This window comes from Mya arenaria, chromosome 14 (genome assembly GCF_026914265.1).
Source record: "Mya arenaria isolate MELC-2E11 chromosome 14, ASM2691426v1".
NCBI classification, from domain to species: Eukaryota; Metazoa; Mollusca; class Bivalvia; order Myida; family Myidae; genus Mya; species Mya arenaria.
The window spans coordinates 34,098,052-34,119,997 of record NC_069135.1 but is presented as its reverse complement, the minus strand read 5'-3'; the positions used below and the strand labels follow the sequence as shown (position 1 = coordinate 34,119,997).

General features: G+C 36.5%; 1 protein-coding gene across 2 annotated transcripts in view; it reads right to left on the bottom strand.

Moving 5' to 3' along the window:
- Positions 1–3,163: 3,163 nt before the first annotated feature.
- The window catches only part of LOC128217943 (regulator of nonsense transcripts 2-like), a 35,347-nt gene continuing 16,564 nt past the window's right edge, over positions 3,164–21,946 (bottom strand). The window contains exons 18-37 of one of the 2 annotated variants that reach the window (XM_052925412.1): positions 21,286–21,371; positions 20,812–20,978; positions 20,437–20,492; positions 20,064–20,180; positions 19,104–19,205; positions 18,779–18,904; positions 17,863–17,964; positions 17,180–17,239; positions 16,523–16,661; positions 16,057–16,196; positions 15,324–15,507; positions 14,505–14,600; positions 13,996–14,087; positions 13,302–13,409; positions 12,410–12,584; positions 11,835–11,908; positions 11,372–11,434; positions 10,836–10,914; positions 8,284–8,404; positions 3,164–3,841 (exon numbers count right to left, since the gene is read on the bottom strand). In XM_052925412.1, coding sequence (XP_052781372.1) covers positions 3,832–3,841; positions 8,284–8,404; positions 10,836–10,914; positions 11,372–11,434; positions 11,835–11,908; positions 12,410–12,584; positions 13,302–13,409; positions 13,996–14,087; positions 14,505–14,600; positions 15,324–15,507; positions 16,057–16,196; positions 16,523–16,661; positions 17,180–17,239; positions 17,863–17,964; positions 18,779–18,904; positions 19,104–19,205; positions 20,064–20,180; positions 20,437–20,492; positions 20,812–20,978; positions 21,286–21,371 — 2,097 coding nt within the window. In that variant the 3' untranslated portion in view covers positions 3,164–3,831. Of the gene's footprint in view, positions 3,842–7,802; positions 7,829–8,283; positions 8,405–10,835; positions 10,915–11,371; positions 11,435–11,834; positions 11,909–12,409; positions 12,585–13,301; positions 13,410–13,995; positions 14,088–14,504; positions 14,601–15,323; positions 15,508–16,056; positions 16,197–16,522; positions 16,662–17,179; positions 17,240–17,862; positions 17,965–18,778; positions 18,905–19,103; positions 19,206–20,063; positions 20,181–20,436; positions 20,493–20,811; positions 20,979–21,285; positions 21,372–21,946 lie in introns of those variants that run through there. The other variant, XM_052925413.1, reaches the window with a different exon arrangement.

Below are 21,946 nucleotides of genomic sequence, written 5' to 3'. Positions count from 1 at the left end.
TTTGTTGTAATTTTATATATGATATCTCATTATAATGAAAATTTTGTTGTTATTTTTATGAAGATATTTTTTTAGCAAAATCAGTCTATATCATAATAAATTATTGATTGATTTATATAATTAACTATTGCTAACTACAAATAATAATGCTCAACATTTTAAGCAATAAAATTACATCAAGTTAGATTTTCCTTCATTCCTTCATTTCTAAACACAGAGATAGAAATTTCTTAATAAATATTCAATAAAGTAATTGAATTCAATATTCTGACTGGTCAATATACATTTTTAGTGGAACTTTAATTCTTAATTTTAAAAATATTATAAAGCTAAGAATAATAATATACATGGTTAAATAAAATAATTGAAACCAACTTACAGTAGAACAAAAAACAGTCTCAAAGTCAACCTCACATTTATAAAAAGTTTGAAACTATCTATACTAATGTTTAACCTCATCAATTGTCTCTTAAGGAAATTATACCTGTAATAGATTACTTGAAACTGACTGATTAATATTTCAAGACGATTCTTTCATCCAAAATTCAACACTAAAAATTTGGAAATGAAATGACTCTATCTCCATTATCAAAAGCACCCTCTTTATTGTCAAGTATAATAAATGTTAAGTTTGTGTGCATATAAAGATATCATGCAACAAACTTCACAATCGCAATTCCATTTGTGCTGGGATGTTCTATAACTTTTCCATGTCAAATATATTGTGATCCTAAAATTATATGAAGTCAATTTGATGTTGCCATTCCAGCGTTCTGTGTGTGCAAATATACTAAATTATGGTATCATTATCTCATAAAATGCAAGACAAATCGATGGTTGTTTCAGACGAGTTTTCAGATCAATTCAAAATTTCTGAAAAAGAGGATGATTCTTTCCCCCTAAATATCGGAACATTTTTCAATGGTATATCCCTGAGTTTTCGGCTGTAAACATGTTAACCCTGTATCATGAATAACCTTTTGTTCTTCCAGAATTATGGCATAAAACAAAAGAAACCCCCTTGAGCCAGTTCTGAATATGCAATATAAACAGGAAGAAGAGCTCTCATCAATTTACGGAATGTTATAACAATTTACACAATGAAGTAAATCATAGCTCTAGAAACATGTCAGTGTCAGATACTGAAGGCCGCCAGCCTCATCTTCATGAATGTAAATTCAGAAAATTAAAATTGAATTAAATCTTAAAGAGGCTTTTGTTTGTTGAAGTGGTTTCAATTAGCTCAAAGGTCCTTTCTGCGTTATATAATACGGATCAGTCTCGTTATACGATGGTTTTCAGACACACATCAAGTGTTATGTCTCAAATATTACGACAAGCTTGTACATCTTTTAACAGGATGAAATGATCCTTCTTGAAAGAATATATTGTGTATGCTGGAATTCTTGCACTCGAAGACTCCCCCCCCCCCCCCCCCCCCCAGAGAATAGCCGGTACTTTCAGTCCAGCCAACCCTGATGGTGAAATCCCCGCCAATGCCCCCGCACCCCAAGGACCCTAGGTAAGGCCCATTCCCCGCTATATTTTGCGCGAAGACAAAACCACCGTATTCACCAGGCACTGCGGGGGCAACCTTGAAGACAAAAGAACAGCCCATTTCCCCGGCTAACCCAGGTATAACCGGGGACCTGTGGTTACAAATGACTGGTGCATAAAAGTGCGTTGTTAATTGAGCATGTCCTTTTATTCTACCAGAGATTCAACATATTGAGCATATATTTTTATTCTACATGACACTTATTGAATAATACACAGGTGATGATGAAAGTATTTCACATTAAGTATCTAGACCAATTTAATGTCACTAAGTTTATGCAGTTGTACTCAGAAAACAAAATAAGCTGAAAGATTGCTCATGGCACAAATGGATCAAGGGGAAATAACTGCATCATTATTGTTTAAGAGCAATCAATATCAGGCAATATACTACAAGGGAGAAAAATGCCAAAAATCACTCACTAGTATAATTTTTATTATCTCCCTTCCCCAATAAGAAAAGGGAAAAGTTACCCAGCAATGAAAGTGACTTAAAAATGCTATCATAATGTCTTAAATTCTAAAACACCAATCAAGTTGTCGAGTGTTTTTTTCTCACATCATTAATGAGACTGACAGATCTTGATATCAATGCATCAAGAAACATGAAAAATAATGTCAAAATGTTTTCTCTGTCAATTAATGAATTATGGATGTTTTTCTTCAGGAATTTTAGACCTTCCAAACTATATATGTAAATACGGTAGAAGACATCCAGGTGCTTCAACATAGGTAGAACATTCTTTTAAATTCACTGTATTCATATACATTTGAATTTTCATTATTAGATGCTTTTAAATCATCAAGACACATATTGTCTATAAATATTATATCCTTTTTGAAATCTAAATTAGTTATTTAATTAATTTATAGCGATTCCTATCTGTGTAAGATCCTATTTAAGTGTTACTCAGAACTTCAGAACAAGATTGCCGGGGAATGAACACCAGCGCTTGTCTGTACTTATTTTTTTAGACAAAACAGGGGCGTAACTTATCAAATTATTACAGTCAGAGTTAATTGTCTTGCTATGCATATTAGAATAGACTCTAGTAACATTTGTGTAACAAGTTTCTTTTTAATATTCTAAATAGTTTTTAAGTCAAGGCCAGCGTAAACGGTTTTGCACAAAAACTCGACCAATAACAACCAAGCTATCACCAAACACAGTCTGTTTATCTTTGAAAAACAGTGAAGCTAACCCTTGAATGATTTTATTGTATGCTTTTTGGTGATGTGTAGATATTAAGCAGTGAAAATAAAATGATATTTCACTGTTGCAAACAGTGAGATAACATTTTGATATTTTTCACTGTTTTTAAAGTTTAGCCCGCTTTGAACAATTTGGTGTGTTTTTTCTGAAAAACTACAATTAAATGTCATTTCACACCCCTTTTTAGGCATACAAAAATAAGAAAGTTTGTTATTGTTTTTTTGTAAGATTGCAATATATTTCACCTCATGAACACCAAAAGTAAATGGAGCTTTTGGTGCTCACTCAGTGAAATACATTACGATCTTACACCGAAACAAACATTTATCCTCTATATGTTTAAATTTATCATCTGTATATCTAAAGATAGTTACGGAAGATTTCAAGACAAGCAATATTCATTTCCTTTTATTTGCTTTATCAAAAACAAAAAAAACATAAATATGCACATTTATCAAGTATTGGCCAACAGTGTGAGCAAAATTAAATGTGAATCAAGGTAGCATTAAATTACATAACTCATAGATAATGCATTTATAACAATATTGTATTAACAAATAAAGTATGTCAAACAATTTGGAAAACCTTAATAACAAAATCAAGTAATTTTTTGCCATTAAAATCATCGTTAAAAAATACTGAATGTGTCCAAGACAACAAGAGGTCTAGCTATAGATGTGAAATAAATGGTTAGAATAAGATAAGCACATTTTTCTACCCATGGATTGTCCGTGGAAAAAGAAGTCTGCTGTAGTTCACATGCGATTCATTTTCACTTGTTCTCCATTCAAAATCTAATATCAAGTAACCAAATAAAAAAGATAAAAGAGTCATTTTCTTGCGTAACATCGCAACATCATAACACAGCCTTTTTGCAAGGAAAATTTAACACTTTCAAAGCATAACACACTTCCATTTGTAACATAGTCAGAATTCCGTTCTTTCCAACAGCTTGGATTTGCCAGCTGGACACACAGTTCATTATGCCCTTTCATTGGCCCAGGAACCCATATCCCGTTGGAAGTATTCTAGTTCACTCAAGAAGTTCATCAACTGATGTGTCACCTTTTTCTGAAATTCACCAAAAGATAAATATAATGATGGCCCTAAATCGCTCACCTGAGTAAAAGAGTTTAACCTTTGTTATTAATATAGCTTGTTTCTCAAAGAATATTGAACAAGAGCTGTCAAAGTATGTGACAAATGCCCCCCAATGTGACATTGATCTATGAACAAGTACATACCATCTTTCACCTTAGAGGTAGGGACATGGGTCTTGCACACAACACGTTGTCTTGGTATGTCGAAAACATATGGCAAGTCATTTTAAAATCTGTCCATATAAGAGAAAGTCACAGCGCGGACACGACAGCCTATATTTTCCTTCAGGTTGCCATGGCAACCAGAGTTCTGCATGGAATTAATTTTTTTGAACAATTTTGAAAAAGCACCAACCAAGAATCATTCCTATGAAGTTTCATCAAAATTGTCAAAGCGGTTTAGGAGAAGAAGATGATTGTAACCAATTGTTGACACTTTTCCTTTAGGTTGCCATGTCAACCAGAGTTCTACATGGAATTAATTTCTTTGAATAATTTTGAAAAAGCACCAACTAAGGAGCATTCCTATGAAGTTTCATCAAAATTCTCAAAGCGGTTTAGGAGAAGAAGATGATTATAACCAATTGTTGACATTTTCCTTTAGGTTGCCATGGCAACCGGGCCAAACAAAATTATGTGAACAAATTTAAGAGAGGTCTATGCAAGGACACTTCAAACCAAATTTGCTGAAGATCTATCAAGGGGTTCATGCGAAGAAAATGTTAAGTTTTTTTTACTAATTTTAGCTCTGGTGGCCCTTAAAAGGGGCCAAACAAAATTATTTGAAAAGACCTGACACAGGCCCATGCTAGGATGCTTCAGACTTGAAGATCCATCAAGCAGTTAATAAGAATGTTTAAAGGTTTTTCTATTTTTTGCTCTGGTGACCCCTAAAAGGGGCCAAACAAAACCATTTGAACAAAGTTGAGAGAGGACCATGTAAGGATGCTACATATCAAGTATGGAGTCATTCTGACCTTTACTTTCAGAGGAAAAGACGTTTAAGTGACAAGACAATGTAAAAACAAATGACCCCTGAGCAAGGCCAATTTGACCCCAGGACAATAATTTGAATACCTTTGGTGTAGGTCCACTAGGTAACACTATATACCAAATATGAAAGCTCTAGGTCTTATATTTTGGAGAAGAGGATTTTTAAAGTTTTATTATATAAGACTATATAAAAATATTGAAAACCTAAGCCTATGAACACGGGGCGTGGCCAATTTTGACCCCAGGGCTAAAGTTTGAACAATCTTTATAGTGGTCCAATAAACAATGCTTCATACCAAATATCTAAGGCCTTCGCCTTTTGGTTTCGGAGAAGAAGATTTTATAAGTTTTCATCATATACATATATAAGGAAACCCATGACCGCCCGGGTGGGGCCATTTTTTGACCCCAGGGCCAAAGATTGAACAACATTGGTACAAGTCAACTAGATGATATATCATGCCAAATATCTAAGCTCTTGTCACTACTTGATTTTACGTGTGTATCTATATATGTATATTTATTATTAATTGTTGTATGTGGCCCATATTGAAAATTGGTATGTGTACTAAATATGTTATCCAGTTTAAATTAAGACGTTACTTGTCTTTGTGAGTTCGGAGAAGATTTTTTAAGTTTTCACTATAACACATATAGAGAAAACCCATCAGCCCCGGGGTGTGGCCATTTTTGACCCCAGGGCCATAATTTGAACAAACTTTGTAGAGGTCCACTAGACGATGAATCATGCCAAATATCTAAGGCCCCGGGGTGTGGTTAATTTTGACCCCAAGGCCATAATTTGAACAAACTTTGTAGAGGTCCACTAGACGATGAATCATGCCAAATATCTAAGCTCTAAGCCACGTAAGTTCAGAGGAGATGATTTTTGAAGTTTTCACTATAAACATATAGAGAAAACCCATGACCCCCCAAGGGGGCGGGGCCAATTTTGACCCCAAGGCCATAATTTGAACAATCTTTGTAGAGGTCCACTAGACGATGAATCATGCCAAATATCTAAGGCCCCGGGGTGTGGTTAATTTTGACCCCAAGGCCATAATTTGAACAAACTTTGTAGAGGTCCACTAGACGATTAATCATGCCAAATATTTAAGCTCTAAGCCACGTAAGTTCAGAGGAGATGATTTTTGAAGCTTTCACTATAAACATATAGAGAAAACCCATGACCCCCCAAGGGGGCGGGGCCAATTTTGACCCCAAGGCCATAATTTGAACAATCTTTGTAGAGGTCCACTAGACGATGAATCATGCCAAATATCTAAGCTCTAGTCCAAGTAAGTTCAGAGGAGAAGATTTTTAAAGTTTTAAATATAAACGTATAGAGAATACCCTAACCCCCCGGGGCGGGGCCAATTTTGACCCCAAGGCCATAATTTGAACAATCTTTGTAGAGGTCCACTAGACGATGAATCAAGCCAAATATCTAAGCTCTAAGCAACGTAAGTTCAGAGGAGATTTTTGATTTTTTTTAATATAAACATATAGAGAAAACCCATGACCACCCAGGGGCGGGGCCAATTTTGACCCCAGGGCCATAATTTGAACAATCTTTGTAGAGGTCCACTAGACGATGAATCATGCCAAATATCTAAGCTCTAGTCCAAGTAAGTTAAGAGGAGAAGATTTCTGAAGTTTTAACTATAAACATATCAAGTATACCCATGACCCCCCGGGGCAGGGCCAATTTTGACCCCAAGGCCATAATTTGAACAATCTTTGTAGAGGTCCACTTGACGATGAATCATGCCAAATATCTAAGCTCTAGTCGAAGTAAGTTCAAAGGAGAAGATTTTTGAAGTTTTCACTATAAACATATAGAGAATACCCTAACCCCCCGGGGCGGGGCCAATTTTGACCCCAAGGCCATAATTTGAACAATCTTTGTAGAGGCCCACTAGACGATGAATCATGCCAAATATCTAAGCTCTAGTCCAAGTAAGTTAAGAGGAGAAGATTTTTGAAGTTTTAACTATAAACATATCAAGTATACCTATGACCCCCGGGGCGGGGCCAACTTTGACCCCAAGGCCATAATTTGAACAATCTTTGTAGAGGTCCACTAGACGATGAATCATGCCAAATATCTAAGCTCTAGTCCAAGTAAGTTCAAAGAAGAAGATTTTTGAAGTTTTCACTACAAACATGAGAAAACCCATGACCCCCCGGGGCGGGGCCAATTTTGACCCCAAGGCCATAATTTGAACAATCTTTGTAGAGGTCCACTAGACGATGAATCATGCCAAATATCTAAGCTCTAGTCCAAGTAAGTTCAGAGGAGAAGATTTTTGAAGTTTTAACTAAAAACATATAGAGCATACCCATGACCCCCCGGGGCGGGGCCAATTTTGACCCCAGGGCCATAATTTGAACAAACTTTGTAGAGGTCCACTAGACGATGAATCATGACAAATATCTAAGCTCTAGGCCAAGTAAGTTCAGAGGAGAAGATTTTTTAAGTTTTTTTAGAGAAAACCCATGACCCCCCGGGGCAGGGCCAATTTTGACCCAAGGGCCATAATTTGAACAATCTTGGTAGAGGACCATTTGGTGATCCTACCTACCATATATCAACGGCCTAAGCCTTGTGGTTTGGGAGAAGAAGATTTTTAAAGTTTTTCCTTTCCATTGCCATGGCAACCAGAGTTCTGCATGGATTTCAATTCTTTGAACAAATTTCAAAGGGGACCACCCAAGGAACATTCCTGTGAAGTTTGGATGAAATTGGCTAAGCTGTTTATGAGGAGCTGTCGTTTAAAGTAAAAGTTTACGGACGGACGGACGGACGCCGGACAAATTGTGATCACAAACGCTCACCTTGTCACTATGTGACAGGTGAGCTAAAAATGTTATACATCACATAAGATGGTATAATGTTTTAAGTTCAGCTATATAATTAATCATGATGAAGGCATGAATTCATCAACTGATGTGTCACCTTTTTCTGAAATTCACCAAAAGTTCAATATTGAAAATCTAGTCACAAAAGATGGTAAATTGTTTAAATTCAGCTATACTGATATTCTTCATGAAGACATGAGCAAAAAAGTTAAAACAAAATAATGTGTATTTGAATTTCTTGCATTTATCCTATTACTTGCATGTATGTAGTTTAAGATTATAAACTTGGGGCTGATTTCTCCAATTAACTATTTAAAATACTTTCAAAAAAGGTAAATATTTCACAAACTATGGAAGAACAAAAATAGTGAGCTTAGCTTAATCATGTTATAACAGACATAAGTAGTTTCGAGAAAACGGCCCCTGAAATTATTTCCATGAATTGAAACTAATTCATTTTCTACCGCAAAAAGTTTGCTGCTTTCATAGTCCAATTTACAAACTTTCGTATAAATGAATACATTAACTTAAAAAAAAATCACAACAAGTGTCACTTACATTACTGCTTTTGAGCCAAAGATTTCATCAGCGTCTGGCGCTCCTTTCGGATGTTGGTAGCGGACTCTCCTTTCTCGATTGTTATTTATCGCCAAGGGACGGTTCATGGATGCCAGCATTTCTGAAGTAGATAATGGAATTCATTAGTTACAAATCTTACTGAATTTTTATATTGGTGTTATCAAAACTGCTTAAAATATTAACCATTGACATAAGGTGACTCCTTATCCACATAAAAAATAACATGCCCCTGGTCAGTTCTAAAGAACCATTAGCATTCACATATAACAAATCTCAGACCTATCTTAGGTTCTGAATAGATAAACAAAGTTTTTTTTGGGCAATTCTTGGCATCAAAACACTCTGTCTCGTGGTAAAAAAAACTATTAAAATATCATTTAATATGCATGAGGATCAATTTTCAAAAAATTCCATATAAAGCACCGGTACTGATAAGCCATAAACTAGCAGACCTAATATGGCTGGGGTTGAGATGAGATCAAGGGTTAAATTAAACATAATTTATACAAGGCATTAACACACCAAAATTAAACTAGAGCTGTCACAGGAGTGACGAATACCCCCAAATGCCGCCTGGACACAGGAATGGCAAACCATTCCTTTGAAAAGAGGCCATAACTCCAAGGTTACTACACACTGCATCTTCTTTTATCATGCATGTATTGTTTTATTTAAATCTGTTGAGTAATTTAGAAGTTACACTGCTGAAAAGAAAAACTAGCCTTTCATGAGTTATCGGCCGGAAACCGCTTTTCTTTTTTTAGTAACAGTGACCTTGACCTTGGCCCCACCAGCCCCAATATCGAACTTGACCTGTATCTTCTGATGTTACACCTGTGTACCAAAAATTGTTCAAATCTGTCAAGCCTTTCATGAGTTATCGTCCGGAAACCATTTTTCTATTTTTAGTAACAGTGACCTTGACCTTGGACCCACCAGCCCCAATATCGAACTTGACCTGTATCTTCTGATGTTACACCTGTGTACCAAAAATTGTTCAAATCTGTCTAGCCTTTCATGAGTTATCGTCCGGAAACCATGAAAACCGACAGACAGGCCGACTGACAGACCGACCGACCGACAGACCGACAAGCTCACTCCTACATACCCCCTCAAACTTCGTTTGTGGGGGTATAATTATTCAGTTTCATAGATGAGTTTGACGCCGCCCGGCCACCCACCCAAACAGCGACATTCGTCATTCTAATAACCAGGTTTCACTTTGTGTGCTCTAGATAAGTTATTAGCATTGGCCTCAAATATGAAATGTTAAAAAATAATTTCATTACACTAGCTTCAATAGTAGTGTAATGGATGCTGCTCTGTTCATTATGTTAAAATAATACTTATGGTAAACATGAACATTTTAGCTTCCTTAAGATGAATGGTACCTGTCCAGCTCAGTTACAGGTTGCCACAATATATTTACTTTCTAGTCCACTTAATTTGTCACATCATGCATAAAAATGTCATGAACTTGTCTGAGCTTGTTATTGTCAAAAAGAGTTAGGAATCTGTGGCCGGAGTAAACATGTACATGAAGAGCAAGATGAACCAAGGTTCAAGGATATCTGACAAACAGTCACAATTGTTTTTATATTTTTTTACAATGGCAGAGGTATGAAATAATCGCATAATGAAACAAGAGCACGAACCGTCTCAAACTAGACAAAGCTGTATAATTTTTGCCTATTTTAACTTATTCAGGGGCCATAATTGGAGACATGATCATGTGATTCCAACCACAATCACAGGGGCAAATGTTCTCACCATGGCTAAAAGTTTGAAAAAGATTCATTCAAAAATGACGAAGGAGTAGGACGAACAAAACTAATTTTACCCAATTTAACTCATTAAGGGGCCACAACTCCACTCAGGATCATGTGACTCCCACCAAATTCATGGAGGCAAAGGTTTACATCATGGCCATTAATATTTGAAAGTTTGAAAAAGATTTGCTCAATAGCTTCACACAAAAATGACGAAGGAGTAGGACGAACAAAACTAATTTTACCCAATTTAACTCATTAAGGGGCCACAACTCCACTCAGGATCATGTGACTCCCACCAAATTCATGGAGGCAAAGGTTTACATCATGGCCATTAATATTTGAAAGTTTGAAAAAGATTTGCTCAATAGCTTCAAAGAAGAATCCTGGACAAAGCTAATTTTGCCCAATTTAACTCATTAAGGGGCCACAACTCCACTCAGGATCATGCGACTCTGACCAAATCCACGGAGGCACAGGTTTACATCATGGTCATTAATATTTGAAAGTTTGAAAAAGATTTGTTCAATAACGACAAAGATGAATCCCGGACAAAAAAAAAACGGACGGACAGACGGACAGACGGACAGACAGACGGACAGACGGACAACCCGATTCCAGTATACCCCCCCCAAACTTTGTTTTGGGGGGTATAACAAAAAAAAACCCTGAAATAATGTAATTAAGATAAAATTAGAGGAGAATTTAAAATAGGGGAATGTCAAACAGAGGCAGGTAAAACAATTGTAGTTGAAATCATACCCTGGTAGTCTTCCTCCTCCTGCCTCTCATGTATTCCAAGCACCACCTGTTTCATTCTCTCCTTCTCCACCCTCTCTTGCTGAATTATAACAAGAAAAATATGACTGTTTCACAGCTGAATATGTGTTCATGCTTTTTCTTAATGCATACGGGACCCTATACATGTGTTTCTGGACATACCACTAACATGATCATATCAATTGTCATTTTTTAAATGTGAATATGATACATCAACACTGTAGACATTCATAAACGCCAATCCCGACATTACCAGACCAAAGTGCAAATACAAGCCCACGTTCAACATTTTTATTTGAGTCAATAAAATTTTACGGGCATCTAAAAAAAAAAAGGAGGCGAGCGGGGATGAAAACATAGAAAATAATTTATAGTTGCCTTACAAAAGCACCAGCAACATCTTGGATATGACATAACCACAACTTAGTGCTAAAAGGTAATAAAGGTAACTAAAATCGATTCATTTTCAGCTATGTACTTGTTCATGGCAATTTCTGACATTAGTTCTAATCTCTTACCTCCGTTCTTTCCTTGAACTTGGTAGCAAATTCAGCAGTAACTGGCACATTGAGATCTGAAAACTGTAGGAACTTTTGTCAGTAATTTGAAAACACGAGCACCACTCAACTATCAATCTTTAACATGGGAATGAAATTATTTAAGTCTTAAAATGTATATCCTTATCATTTTATATGGTATGAAACCTAGTGCTACATTTAAGACAAATATTTTACTTAAAGCGTCCCTTTCATGTGTAAGTTTATTTCGCTTCATCATCAGAATATCCATCCAGGGGTCAGCTCCAGTGAAATTATCAGTCTTGTAAGGCTGTGGAGCATAGCATGGACAGAATGTGTCCCTGGTTACAGCTACCCTGGTTCTTTAATGCGTGCCAGTGTATAGCACTAATTCACAGGACCCTCTACCCTCTACCAGTAGACAGATATGTGGGAGGAAACACTGGTGTTCTATAGTAGTTACCTGCTGTTTGTTTCCCCGGCGAGTGATCAGGGTGAACTTGATGTTGTGATCCACCATGGGCTCCGGAGTTAACTCTACAAGAGAACAGTTCTATGTTGGAAAAACATGTCAACACATGATGTTTTATGTGCTCAGCTATATTGGTCCTTAAACTTGAATTTATTTTACAAATATCCATTCAAGCAATATGTATTAAACTTGTTTACTAAAATTACTCTTTCTTATAAATTTTAAAAACTTATAATTTTTTGTGTTAAATAATTCCCACTAATGTAATATGTAATTAAACATTATTTGGATATAAAACAAAATAAATGATATCCGCCCAGCACCAAAATGCAGGATACTCAGAACCTAGGATTGAACAAGATTATGTACATAAGACTCTTTTAAAATTTACTTCTTAAATCCAAGTTGGGTAGTTTAAATAAATATGTTATGAACATAATTATATGAAAAGGCAGTTCTGTGTATAATATTTTATCACATGCCAAGACCACCCATGTAAATCCATAGATGGTACCAAATTCACACATACCGGTAGAAAATAGTTTTCTTATAGAAACTAAACTCACCAAACTTTTTCTTGCTGCCCTTCATATTCACGGGGACAGGAACGTCAAACTGTGGCACCTTGATTGACTCGTTGTTTCTCGCCTTCGAAGTATCCTCAATCATCTTGTCAAAAGCTGCCATGAAATCATCATCCTCTGGGCACTCTATACGCTTCGGAAGGCTCTTAAGTATAACCTAGTGAAAGAAAAAAAAAGCATCTGGGTTTGTGTGTTTTTCTAGTACTTGTAAGGGCCATAAATGTGCGCTTTGACTCTTAAATAATATTTGTACCATATAAGAGCGATATGTTTGTTTTATGCATAATTTCTCAAATCAGAATGATAACCAGTAGGCAGTGTTCTTACCATGCAATAATTCAGAGCGAATAAATTATAACGTAATTTCAACAAATGCACAGTATTGAATGCTATGTAAGCTTGACAATAATGAACAAAGTAGTTACCACACCCAGCCCTATTGATTGAAATAGTATATAACTCCAGTCTCCTGCTAATTGAAATATCTTTAGTAGTGTGTGGAGTAGCTATTACTAAGACCTTTTATGCAAAATTCATTTGAAATGTTACCAACTCCAGACTTTATGACAGTAAGATTATATATAGGTATTGTGATTCTCAAGCATGTGTAATTAAGTAAAAAGATCACTTTGTATGAGTCTGTGTCAAGTTATCTGCCTATCTCATCATCATGATTGTCCATCTCATGGTCAGTGTCCATCCCCTCCACCTCATCGTCTGCACCATACCCCTCCCCCAGCCCAATTCCCCTACCCCAGGTACTGGCAAGTTATCTGCCTATCTCATCATCATGATTGTCCATCTCATGGTCAGTGTCCACCCCCTCCCTCAGCCCCACTCCCCTACCCCAGGTACTGTCAAGTTATATGCCTACCTCATCATCATGATTGTCCATCTCATGGTCTGTGTCCATCTCTGTTTCCTCTTCCTCCTCCTCTTCATCTTCATCACCATATCCATCCTCACCCTCTGAACCTGTATGCTGAAAACCGAGAATAAAAGAGACTGCATGAATGGTAACAAACCAAAATTCCTAATTCTTAAAATTTTGTTCGAGAGCAAGGGAATCAGACCTCATGCTGGATTTAGGGACTACACCCTTAGTTGAAATTGGTTTTTAAGTCATTTATATCCATTTTTATGTGCATGGTGTTTTAAAGTTATTTATACATTTTTATGTGTGGAGTGTTTTAAAGTCATTTATAACTATTTTAACTGTGTTTCTAAAGCATACATCTAGCTAAAACAATCTTCTAGTGAGAAACTTTTTGACAATGAACGGTGTCTATCTTTATTTTTGTATTAATCCTGACTATAATCATATCCACGATTGGAACTTCCCTAGTAAAGTACACACAAAAATTGGCTCATTCCCAGACAGAAAAATATTTAAGTTGTCAAAAAAATCAATCTGTGAGAGTGCAGCATTAAAGACCATTTGTCTTTAAAGTGTTTTAATAGTACTAAACAAAAGGAGATAATTACACAAATACTACTAAAACAATAACAGTGTGCTTAGCTTTATTCAATAACAATGGACTTTTGATGAAATTGAGACCTATATTTACCTGGTTTCGCTGGGATGTTGAGAGGTCCCCTTGACTCTGACTGTGTTCACTCTCTTCCTCTTCAAACGTCTTCTCAGACAGGCTCACATCACCTGTAACAATTGAAAGTTATCATAACAGTCTCCTTGTCTTCTGTTTTGTCACTAAATTGCATTGGTTTTAAAATGGAAAAACCTTTCAAAATATATTTTCTTACAACATCTGGTATTTAACAGGTAATGAGCACATCGTAGAAAAAAAAGACTAATACTAATTTATATGTGTTAATTTCACTCAGGTTAGGGCATACCTTGACAATTACTGAAGCCGGAGTTATGGGCCTTGCTATACTAGTGAGCAATGTCACTGGCAACATGTGTAGTGAAGTGTACTTAGTTTTATTTGCATAGCTTGAAGTCTTTTTTTAGTAATTGCTCACATTTTTTTGCACGATGACAACTACACCAAGGCTTTGACAATACTTTGATTAACATTCATTGAAAGTTTAGATAACAAGAAAATGTCCATACTAGTTTCTTCCTGTGTTTCATGTATGGTAGAGAGAGAGGCGTCCTCTGATTCACTCGCCTCTGGGTCCTCTGTCTCGACTATGGGCAGCAGGCCAGCTGTAATACATATGATAGAACTTGCTGTATGTTAAATCTGAGAATGTGTGAACAAATTCAGCAAGCAACCATGTTATGGTCAATATTCAGGTCATGGCTAAACTACTACCATCCAATCACAAATAACATAAGGTTATGATATTAGACCCCCACAGCTTAGAGGTAATCAAATGGACCGCAAGTTAAGCTATTGCCAATGATGGCATAGTGATGAGCTTTGCTCATAGTAAAAATGAGGGCTTTTCCATTTAAACATATAACCCTTGGGGGGAAGGCACTCTTAAATTATGCCACCCCCCTACAGAAGCAAATTTACGCTAGATGGGTCCAAATTTGGGAAAAAAGGCACTAACCTATATAGTATATACCATTTAAAAAATTGCCTCCCCCCCCTGGGTTATATGTTTTACTGGAATAGCCCTGAGTATCAAGTTAAAATAGTGAGTTTTTGAAAGTTATAACCTACAGATAAAACTCGCTTTGTTGAAACCGGTTATCTCGATGTTCTGGTTTTGTCAATCTTTTTTCCAATGTGTTGAGTTTAATTAGACATGTTTGTATTTCGGTTATATGAAAATGTTTGTTATCTCAAACTATTTCCCAAGGCCCCAACAACTTTAACATAATGAGTTTTGACTGTATATTTCCATGACTCTATTGCCGATAATGATGACAAAACAATATTTATAATACCTGACTAACACATACAAGCTGTAATCTCACCTATCTTGGGTTTAAGCTCTTTCTCCAGCTCCTCACATGCTGTAGAGGCCTCTTCAAAGCTCGCATACATCTTCAGTTTGGGCCTCACAGCATCCATGGTGTCCTGCATCAGGTTTTCTGCATCCACAGGGAAGGGTCTCAACTCCGACCACACCGGTAGACTCTTCTTGAACCAGTAGTAACGCTGAGGAGGACACAACTTATTTGAACATTTTCTGATTGTATATACATACATAATGAGGAGGGGTCATGATTCAATCAATTTCACTTTTCTGTTTTTATCATTTTTATTAGGATGTGCATCACAAAATTATAGGTACTATCATTGTTCCAAGTGTATTATTGGCTCAATTGAGATTCAAAGCCATAGCATTTAGCTTTGTGACATGGCCCAACTAAGACTGAATATCCAAGTAGTACCATGACTATATTTTGGGTGCAAAACTTAGAATTATGCTGCCTCAAAAATACAGCTATTTTGATTAAGGTTCAAATTAACTGTAAAAACCATGTGGACTTATAGTTATAATAGCTTATTCTAAGTGACTCTTGTTGGGACGATGTTGCGCGAGAGTGTGGTCTTGTGTTGTGGGGGAAACAGTAGTACCCTCAGAAAACACACTTGTCCAGCTTGGTGACCACTAACCAAACTCACATTTCCCCAGGCTGGGAATCAAACTTGGATTGCCAAGGTGAGAAACTACTTACTTAAAAGAAGCTTAAAACATCTAACCTGGAAGTAAACAAGAAAGCAGTCAAGTTTCTTTTTGCTGGATCCCTTGTCAAAGTATGTTCCGCAGGTTTCCAAGACAACACAGACCAGCCGGATACGAAACAGGTGATCAGGTGAGTCCAACATGGATACCTCACCCTCTGTAGGTATAAGAACAGAAATATGACATTATATAAATTTTACAAGTGCAGTAGATCACTTAAAGTTCACAAATTTGTGAAATGAATGTAGACGTCAACACGAGCAGAAAAATCCAACTTATTCTTCCCGTAGTCTTACTTATAAAACGTTATTTGAATAGTTAAGGCCTCCTTTAATACCCATCTACAAAAATACACTAAAAGAATACAGCTACCTGTATCAAAAACACAGTAGTTAAAACCCAATTACACATATTGTAAAAATAGTAAGAAAATAGTAATTACCCAATTGTATCTATTGTAATAATAGCAAGAAAGTTAAGTACCGTTACTAGCGACTCCAAATGTGATGAAGGAGTACAGTGTTTTAAAGATGACAGCAGACTCCACCATCCTGTAGTTGTACAGCTCTCCCAGGAACTTGGCACAGCTTACTCTTCTCTGGTTGTACTTTGGGTGATTTATCTGAAATACATGAAGAAATAAAATTGTGAGCAATACTAGCTTCCTGTATGGAAACATTACTTACTTTAAATCATTATGTCCGCAGCCTTTAAAAATTTTTTGGATCCACAACTTAGATCATAGGATACCCCCAGTACTCAATAATGTTCTGCTTTCACCAGGTTTCAAGGAAGATTTGACTGCTAAATCTTATTAAACCCATTCCTTCATAGAGAATTGTTGGCGCCACCTCTAGTTAATCCCCTCATTATATAACTTTTAGAGTTAAAAGGCATATCCTTAGGCTATTGATAATGGAGTAAAAATGTGTATTAATGAAGGAAAGGGTTAATCCAGAGGCAAAACTTCAAATACTAGAGTTCAATTACATCAATAGTCTTTAACTTCCAACGCTATCAAAATGTATGTATATGCATAACATACAAATGTATATCAATGACCAATGATAATTTTTTACCTTTTTCATTGTACATATTGTGTGAAATGCTACCAAAATAACTGTGACTGTCTGTTCTCACCTCCATTCCGAGTCTAATGTCCTCCAAGACTCCATCAACCACCTGTATAGCCACAGTCTCCTGGAATACAGAAAAATATTGGAGTTACAGTCTCCATTTCATTTAAATAGGTTAAATCTTCAAACCAGGGTTCTCAATAAGTTTTGGTTGAACCGTCTCAAATAGTAAAGTAAAGCCCAGCTTCTACTTATTCTACTGAAAATTCATTTAGTTTTCCAAATTTGAACCGGCCCTATTGCCATTTGAACCGTCCATTTTGGCCGGCAGCCGGATCTTATTGAGAACACTGTCAAACAAAAACACATTTAAGTCGGCAAACAGTGTAAGAAATGAACGTTTTCAGACCACCTTTCAAATAGTAAGAAGGGTTTCCATTTCACACACTGAACTCACATATCTACATAAATATGCGACAAAAGAACCATTGTCATTATTAAAATGTGATGAGTCTGAAACATAGACCTAGACTCAGAAATAAGAATATTCTAATTTGGCCAAAATGTTAACAAATTATATTAAAATTAGTCATATGCAACATATTCAGCATTTTTTACCAATTATGTGCTGATACTTATTTTTACAACAATATTAGGATTAAAATTTTTTAATATCAAACTCAGATCCAAGAAATAAGTCTGGACCCCTTGGGAATTAGTCTGAAGGGGTCCAGTAAGCAAACTTACATGGTACGGAGCAATCCCTGCCAGCAAGTTGGCTGCACAGTGAATAGAGTTGAACCTTACATTCCACACAGCTATCAAACACTTGGTGGTGTAGAACCCTATCTGAAATAAACCAACACACACATTATCAGCAAGAGTTTAGTAAGCCTTTTTAAACAGTACAATGTACACAGATATTTGGAGACAGATAACCTGCAGAATTTATAATCCCTTGTTTAAACTTATCTCTTTAACAACTACAGTGATAAAAGTTATATAAACTTATATAAAAACAAAGACAGTCTCCTTGGAGCGAGGTTAGGTCAGAGGGTGGTCTTGCATTGTGGGGGATAAAAGAGTTCCCGGAGGGAGAGAGGTTAGGTCAGAGAGTGGTCTTGCATTGTGGGGGATAAAAGAGTTCCCGGAGGGAGCGAGGTTAGGTCAGAGGGTGGTCTTGCATTGTGGGGGATAAAAGAGTTCCCGGAGGGAGCGAGGTTAGGTCAGAGGGTGGTCTTGCATTGTGGGGGATAAAAGAGTTCCCGGAGGGAGCGAGGTTAGGTCAGAGGGTGGTCTTGCATTGTGGGGGATAAAAGAGTTCCCGGAGGGAGCGAGGTTAGGTCAGAGGGTGGTCTTGCATTGTGGGGGATAAAAGAGTTCCCGGAGAAAACCCTCTTTTACGGGCTAAGTGACCACAACCGAAATAAGTGTCAATATTCATAGATATGCGCGAACACAAACTCAATTTTTTTAGGAGCTGTACCCTTTGCAATGTTGCAGAGACAATAGAATCACACAGAATAAGGCAGGAAGCAGAACAATCCACATTTGCAAGAGAAACGCATCATCAGGTTCACTTTAACTTGAATTAGTGGACCATTTTATCGAGGTCATCCGCAAAAGTATGAATGTCAGAGGAAAATAAATACATTGTTCTGACCTCTGGATCCTCCCAGTCCAGTTTTCTCATCTGCCGCAGCACTTTCTCAGTTGTGATCTTGGACAGGTCCTTGTACAGCAGCTTGCGGATATACTCATGCATTGGTGGACGCACCTTCCTCGCCACCTTAATAAGATTTGTAAGGTTACATGGTAAACCTATATGACCTTAAAATTGTCACTTATTTCTCTTGCGAGGTTGGCCAGTTTTTTTTTGTACATATACCTTTTGCAATGATAGAGCTTTTTAAAAATGTTATTATCTGATTGTTGTTTTGTATTGAGTCACAATTATCCTAAATGTATTTTTAAGTTTTCTCCAATACCTGTGGTGCATCTGGGGGGTTGCTGTAGTAATAAGCGTTCTCTATCATCGTTGTGTAGCGGCTGTCCAACATCAGAGCTGATTTCTTCCGCATCATCACATCCTACAGAACATACAATGTGTATCACAGCCAATAAAACTAATATCACTATGCATAGTTTATTTGAAAGACAGCAAATCATCTTGACATATTAAACAATGCAAACATTTTATTGAAATGCTGCCACAAAATCCCTCTGTACTCGTATTACAAATTACGAGACATAAGTGGTATAATTTCCTCGCATTTTCATACCAATTTCTTTGTTTGACCCATGTTTGCTTTAATCATGAATTTACTTTAGCAGTTTTGACTTAGCTGTAAGTCAACTTTACAAATATAAGGGCCACCTTAACAGCGAACGTATGGTGTGATCAATCTTGTTATTGTTCATTCTTGGTCGTAACGAGATATATTTTGAAAACCTCACACTAGGCTTATTATTATTTACATGTTTAAATATTAATATAAAATATCACACTAGCTTAGAAATTGAATTTCATGATCTAAAGTTTTTTGCTGTACTCTCATTGAAAAGGTTGCCCTAGCATAAAAGTTAACATTGATAAGATCACCAATGCGGATTCCAAGTACTCCTCTATTTTCTATGGCCATTTTCACAATAAGTAAGGCCAGACTTATGCACCTTGATGGGTATATGCAAAATTGTCAATAATAACATGTGTACGAAGTTCCATGTAAATACATGTATATTAAACAGCTTATGAGAATTGGCGAATGACATCAAGGCTATGATGGTACGATAAATCAGTAAACAACCAGAGTTTTAAAGCGGCTCTCTCACACACTGGTGTTTTGGATATTCACACAAACATAGGCTCATTCCAAGACAAAAATTTAAAAAAATTGTCGAAAAGGTAAATTTATGAGAGTGCAGCTATAAGAAGTGGCCATATTTACCAGGTAGACCCTTGTCCTGTGATGTGACTCCGGTGACCTGTACAGAAACCTTCCACATGCCTCAAGCAGGGCACAAGCCATCTCTATGTTGTGATGGGAAAAGTCAAACAGCAGCATCTGTGCAAAAAGGGAAGGGTTTAAGAGGCGTTAGTTTGATTGAAAGTTCATATAACTTGAATACAGAGCTAACTGGGTCAGGATTTATACTAGTCAATATCGAAAAAAGATTATTTTTATCTTTGATTTATTCGCAATTGTCAAGGAATTGACAATGCAGCTTGGTAAAATACATGTTAAATACAAGTCATCTGACACTTGCAGAATGTAACACTATAATACTGATAACCCCCCAAAACAACTTTCATTGACTCACCTTTAAACAATGCAGTGTCTCTGACTTTGGGAACAGTTTATATTTTACCAACTCTCCTGAAAAAAAAGACTACAACTTTAGAAATCAGCCGAATTGACAATAATGATAAAGACCTCATCATCATTATCAACTCAATACATACATGTCATCTTTAATTGTTCATCCTCAGCAGTCACTTCTGCAGCAACAACAAGATGAAAGATGATGACCATAAACCTGCAGTGCATTTAGTCGGGCCAGCATTTGCAAATGTTAGCAAACTGTTTTGTTTCGTATCCCTGTTGCAATGCAGCACTTACACTACAAACAGGAAACCAAACAGAAAACGCCTTTACTGAACACGTTACTGTTTGAACCCTCTCTCCCCAAGCTTACCAATGAAGCGAACAGTCTTCAGCTTGGATTCAATGTTGATCTGATCCTTCTTGCGAACATGCCAGCGGAAGTCTCCCTTGATGAGCTGGGTGAGATCATTAGCCACGTCAGGCATGCACGGGTACAGAGTGGCCACGAGCCGGGAGTAGAATGGAAGAAGGTCATACCTGCAAGTGATACATGAAATAATGCGCAAGACATATAACATCTTTCCTTTTTAAACCATGAATTCAGGAATTCAGGATGTATTCCTAAAATATGTTGAAAATGTGTTGAAGGAGCAGGCCAATTATGTTATGTCATGTTATAAATTTCTTAAAAAAAAATGAAAGTTAACAAAGATCACATTAATAAAAAAATTTAACATACAGCTGAACCCTGTTGCCTTGAACTCATTTGGTTTGAATTCCTCGTTGGCTCAAACTGGATGTTAAGGTATATCACTCTTGTACATGTTTTGACAGGGAGACCTACCTGGTTCTATGAACGGTAAACAAGGCTCTGACTAGTTTCTTCCTGTTATTCTTTGTGTTGAAGTTCATACAGAACTCTATTGCAGCCTGAAGATACAGAGACTAAGATATTATCTTGTAAAACAGGAGTTTCTAATAATATACTCATAATAAAATCAAGTTTTAACTCATAATACTAAATGTTTACATTCTTACAGCAAGGGGCTATTACATTATTGTTTATTTCAGTACGGAGCTCTGACTGGATTAAAGTAACTTCCTTTAGTTTAAACATTATATGTAGGATTTTGAAGAAATATATGATATACTCTCACTCTCGTTGGCACAATTTTGCACAAGAGTGTGGTCTTCAAATGTAGGGAAAACCGGAGTATCCGGAGAAAACCCACTTGTCCAACTTGGTGATCACTTTTAACCAAACTCACATTTTTTACTCAGGATTTCCTTAAAACAATGCTAGACAAAATTGGAATGAATTGCTTATCTATTGTACAACAGTTTATTGTCGATAAAGTTATCAATAACTGCTCAGTCACAGATTTTACTCATTTTTAACTGTGGGGATGTAAGTATGAGAATTGTTTGCATTTTTTATTATGTTCATGCTAAATGAACCAGAAAGGTGAACATGCAAATATTCTGAGATCTAGTATTTCACGGAA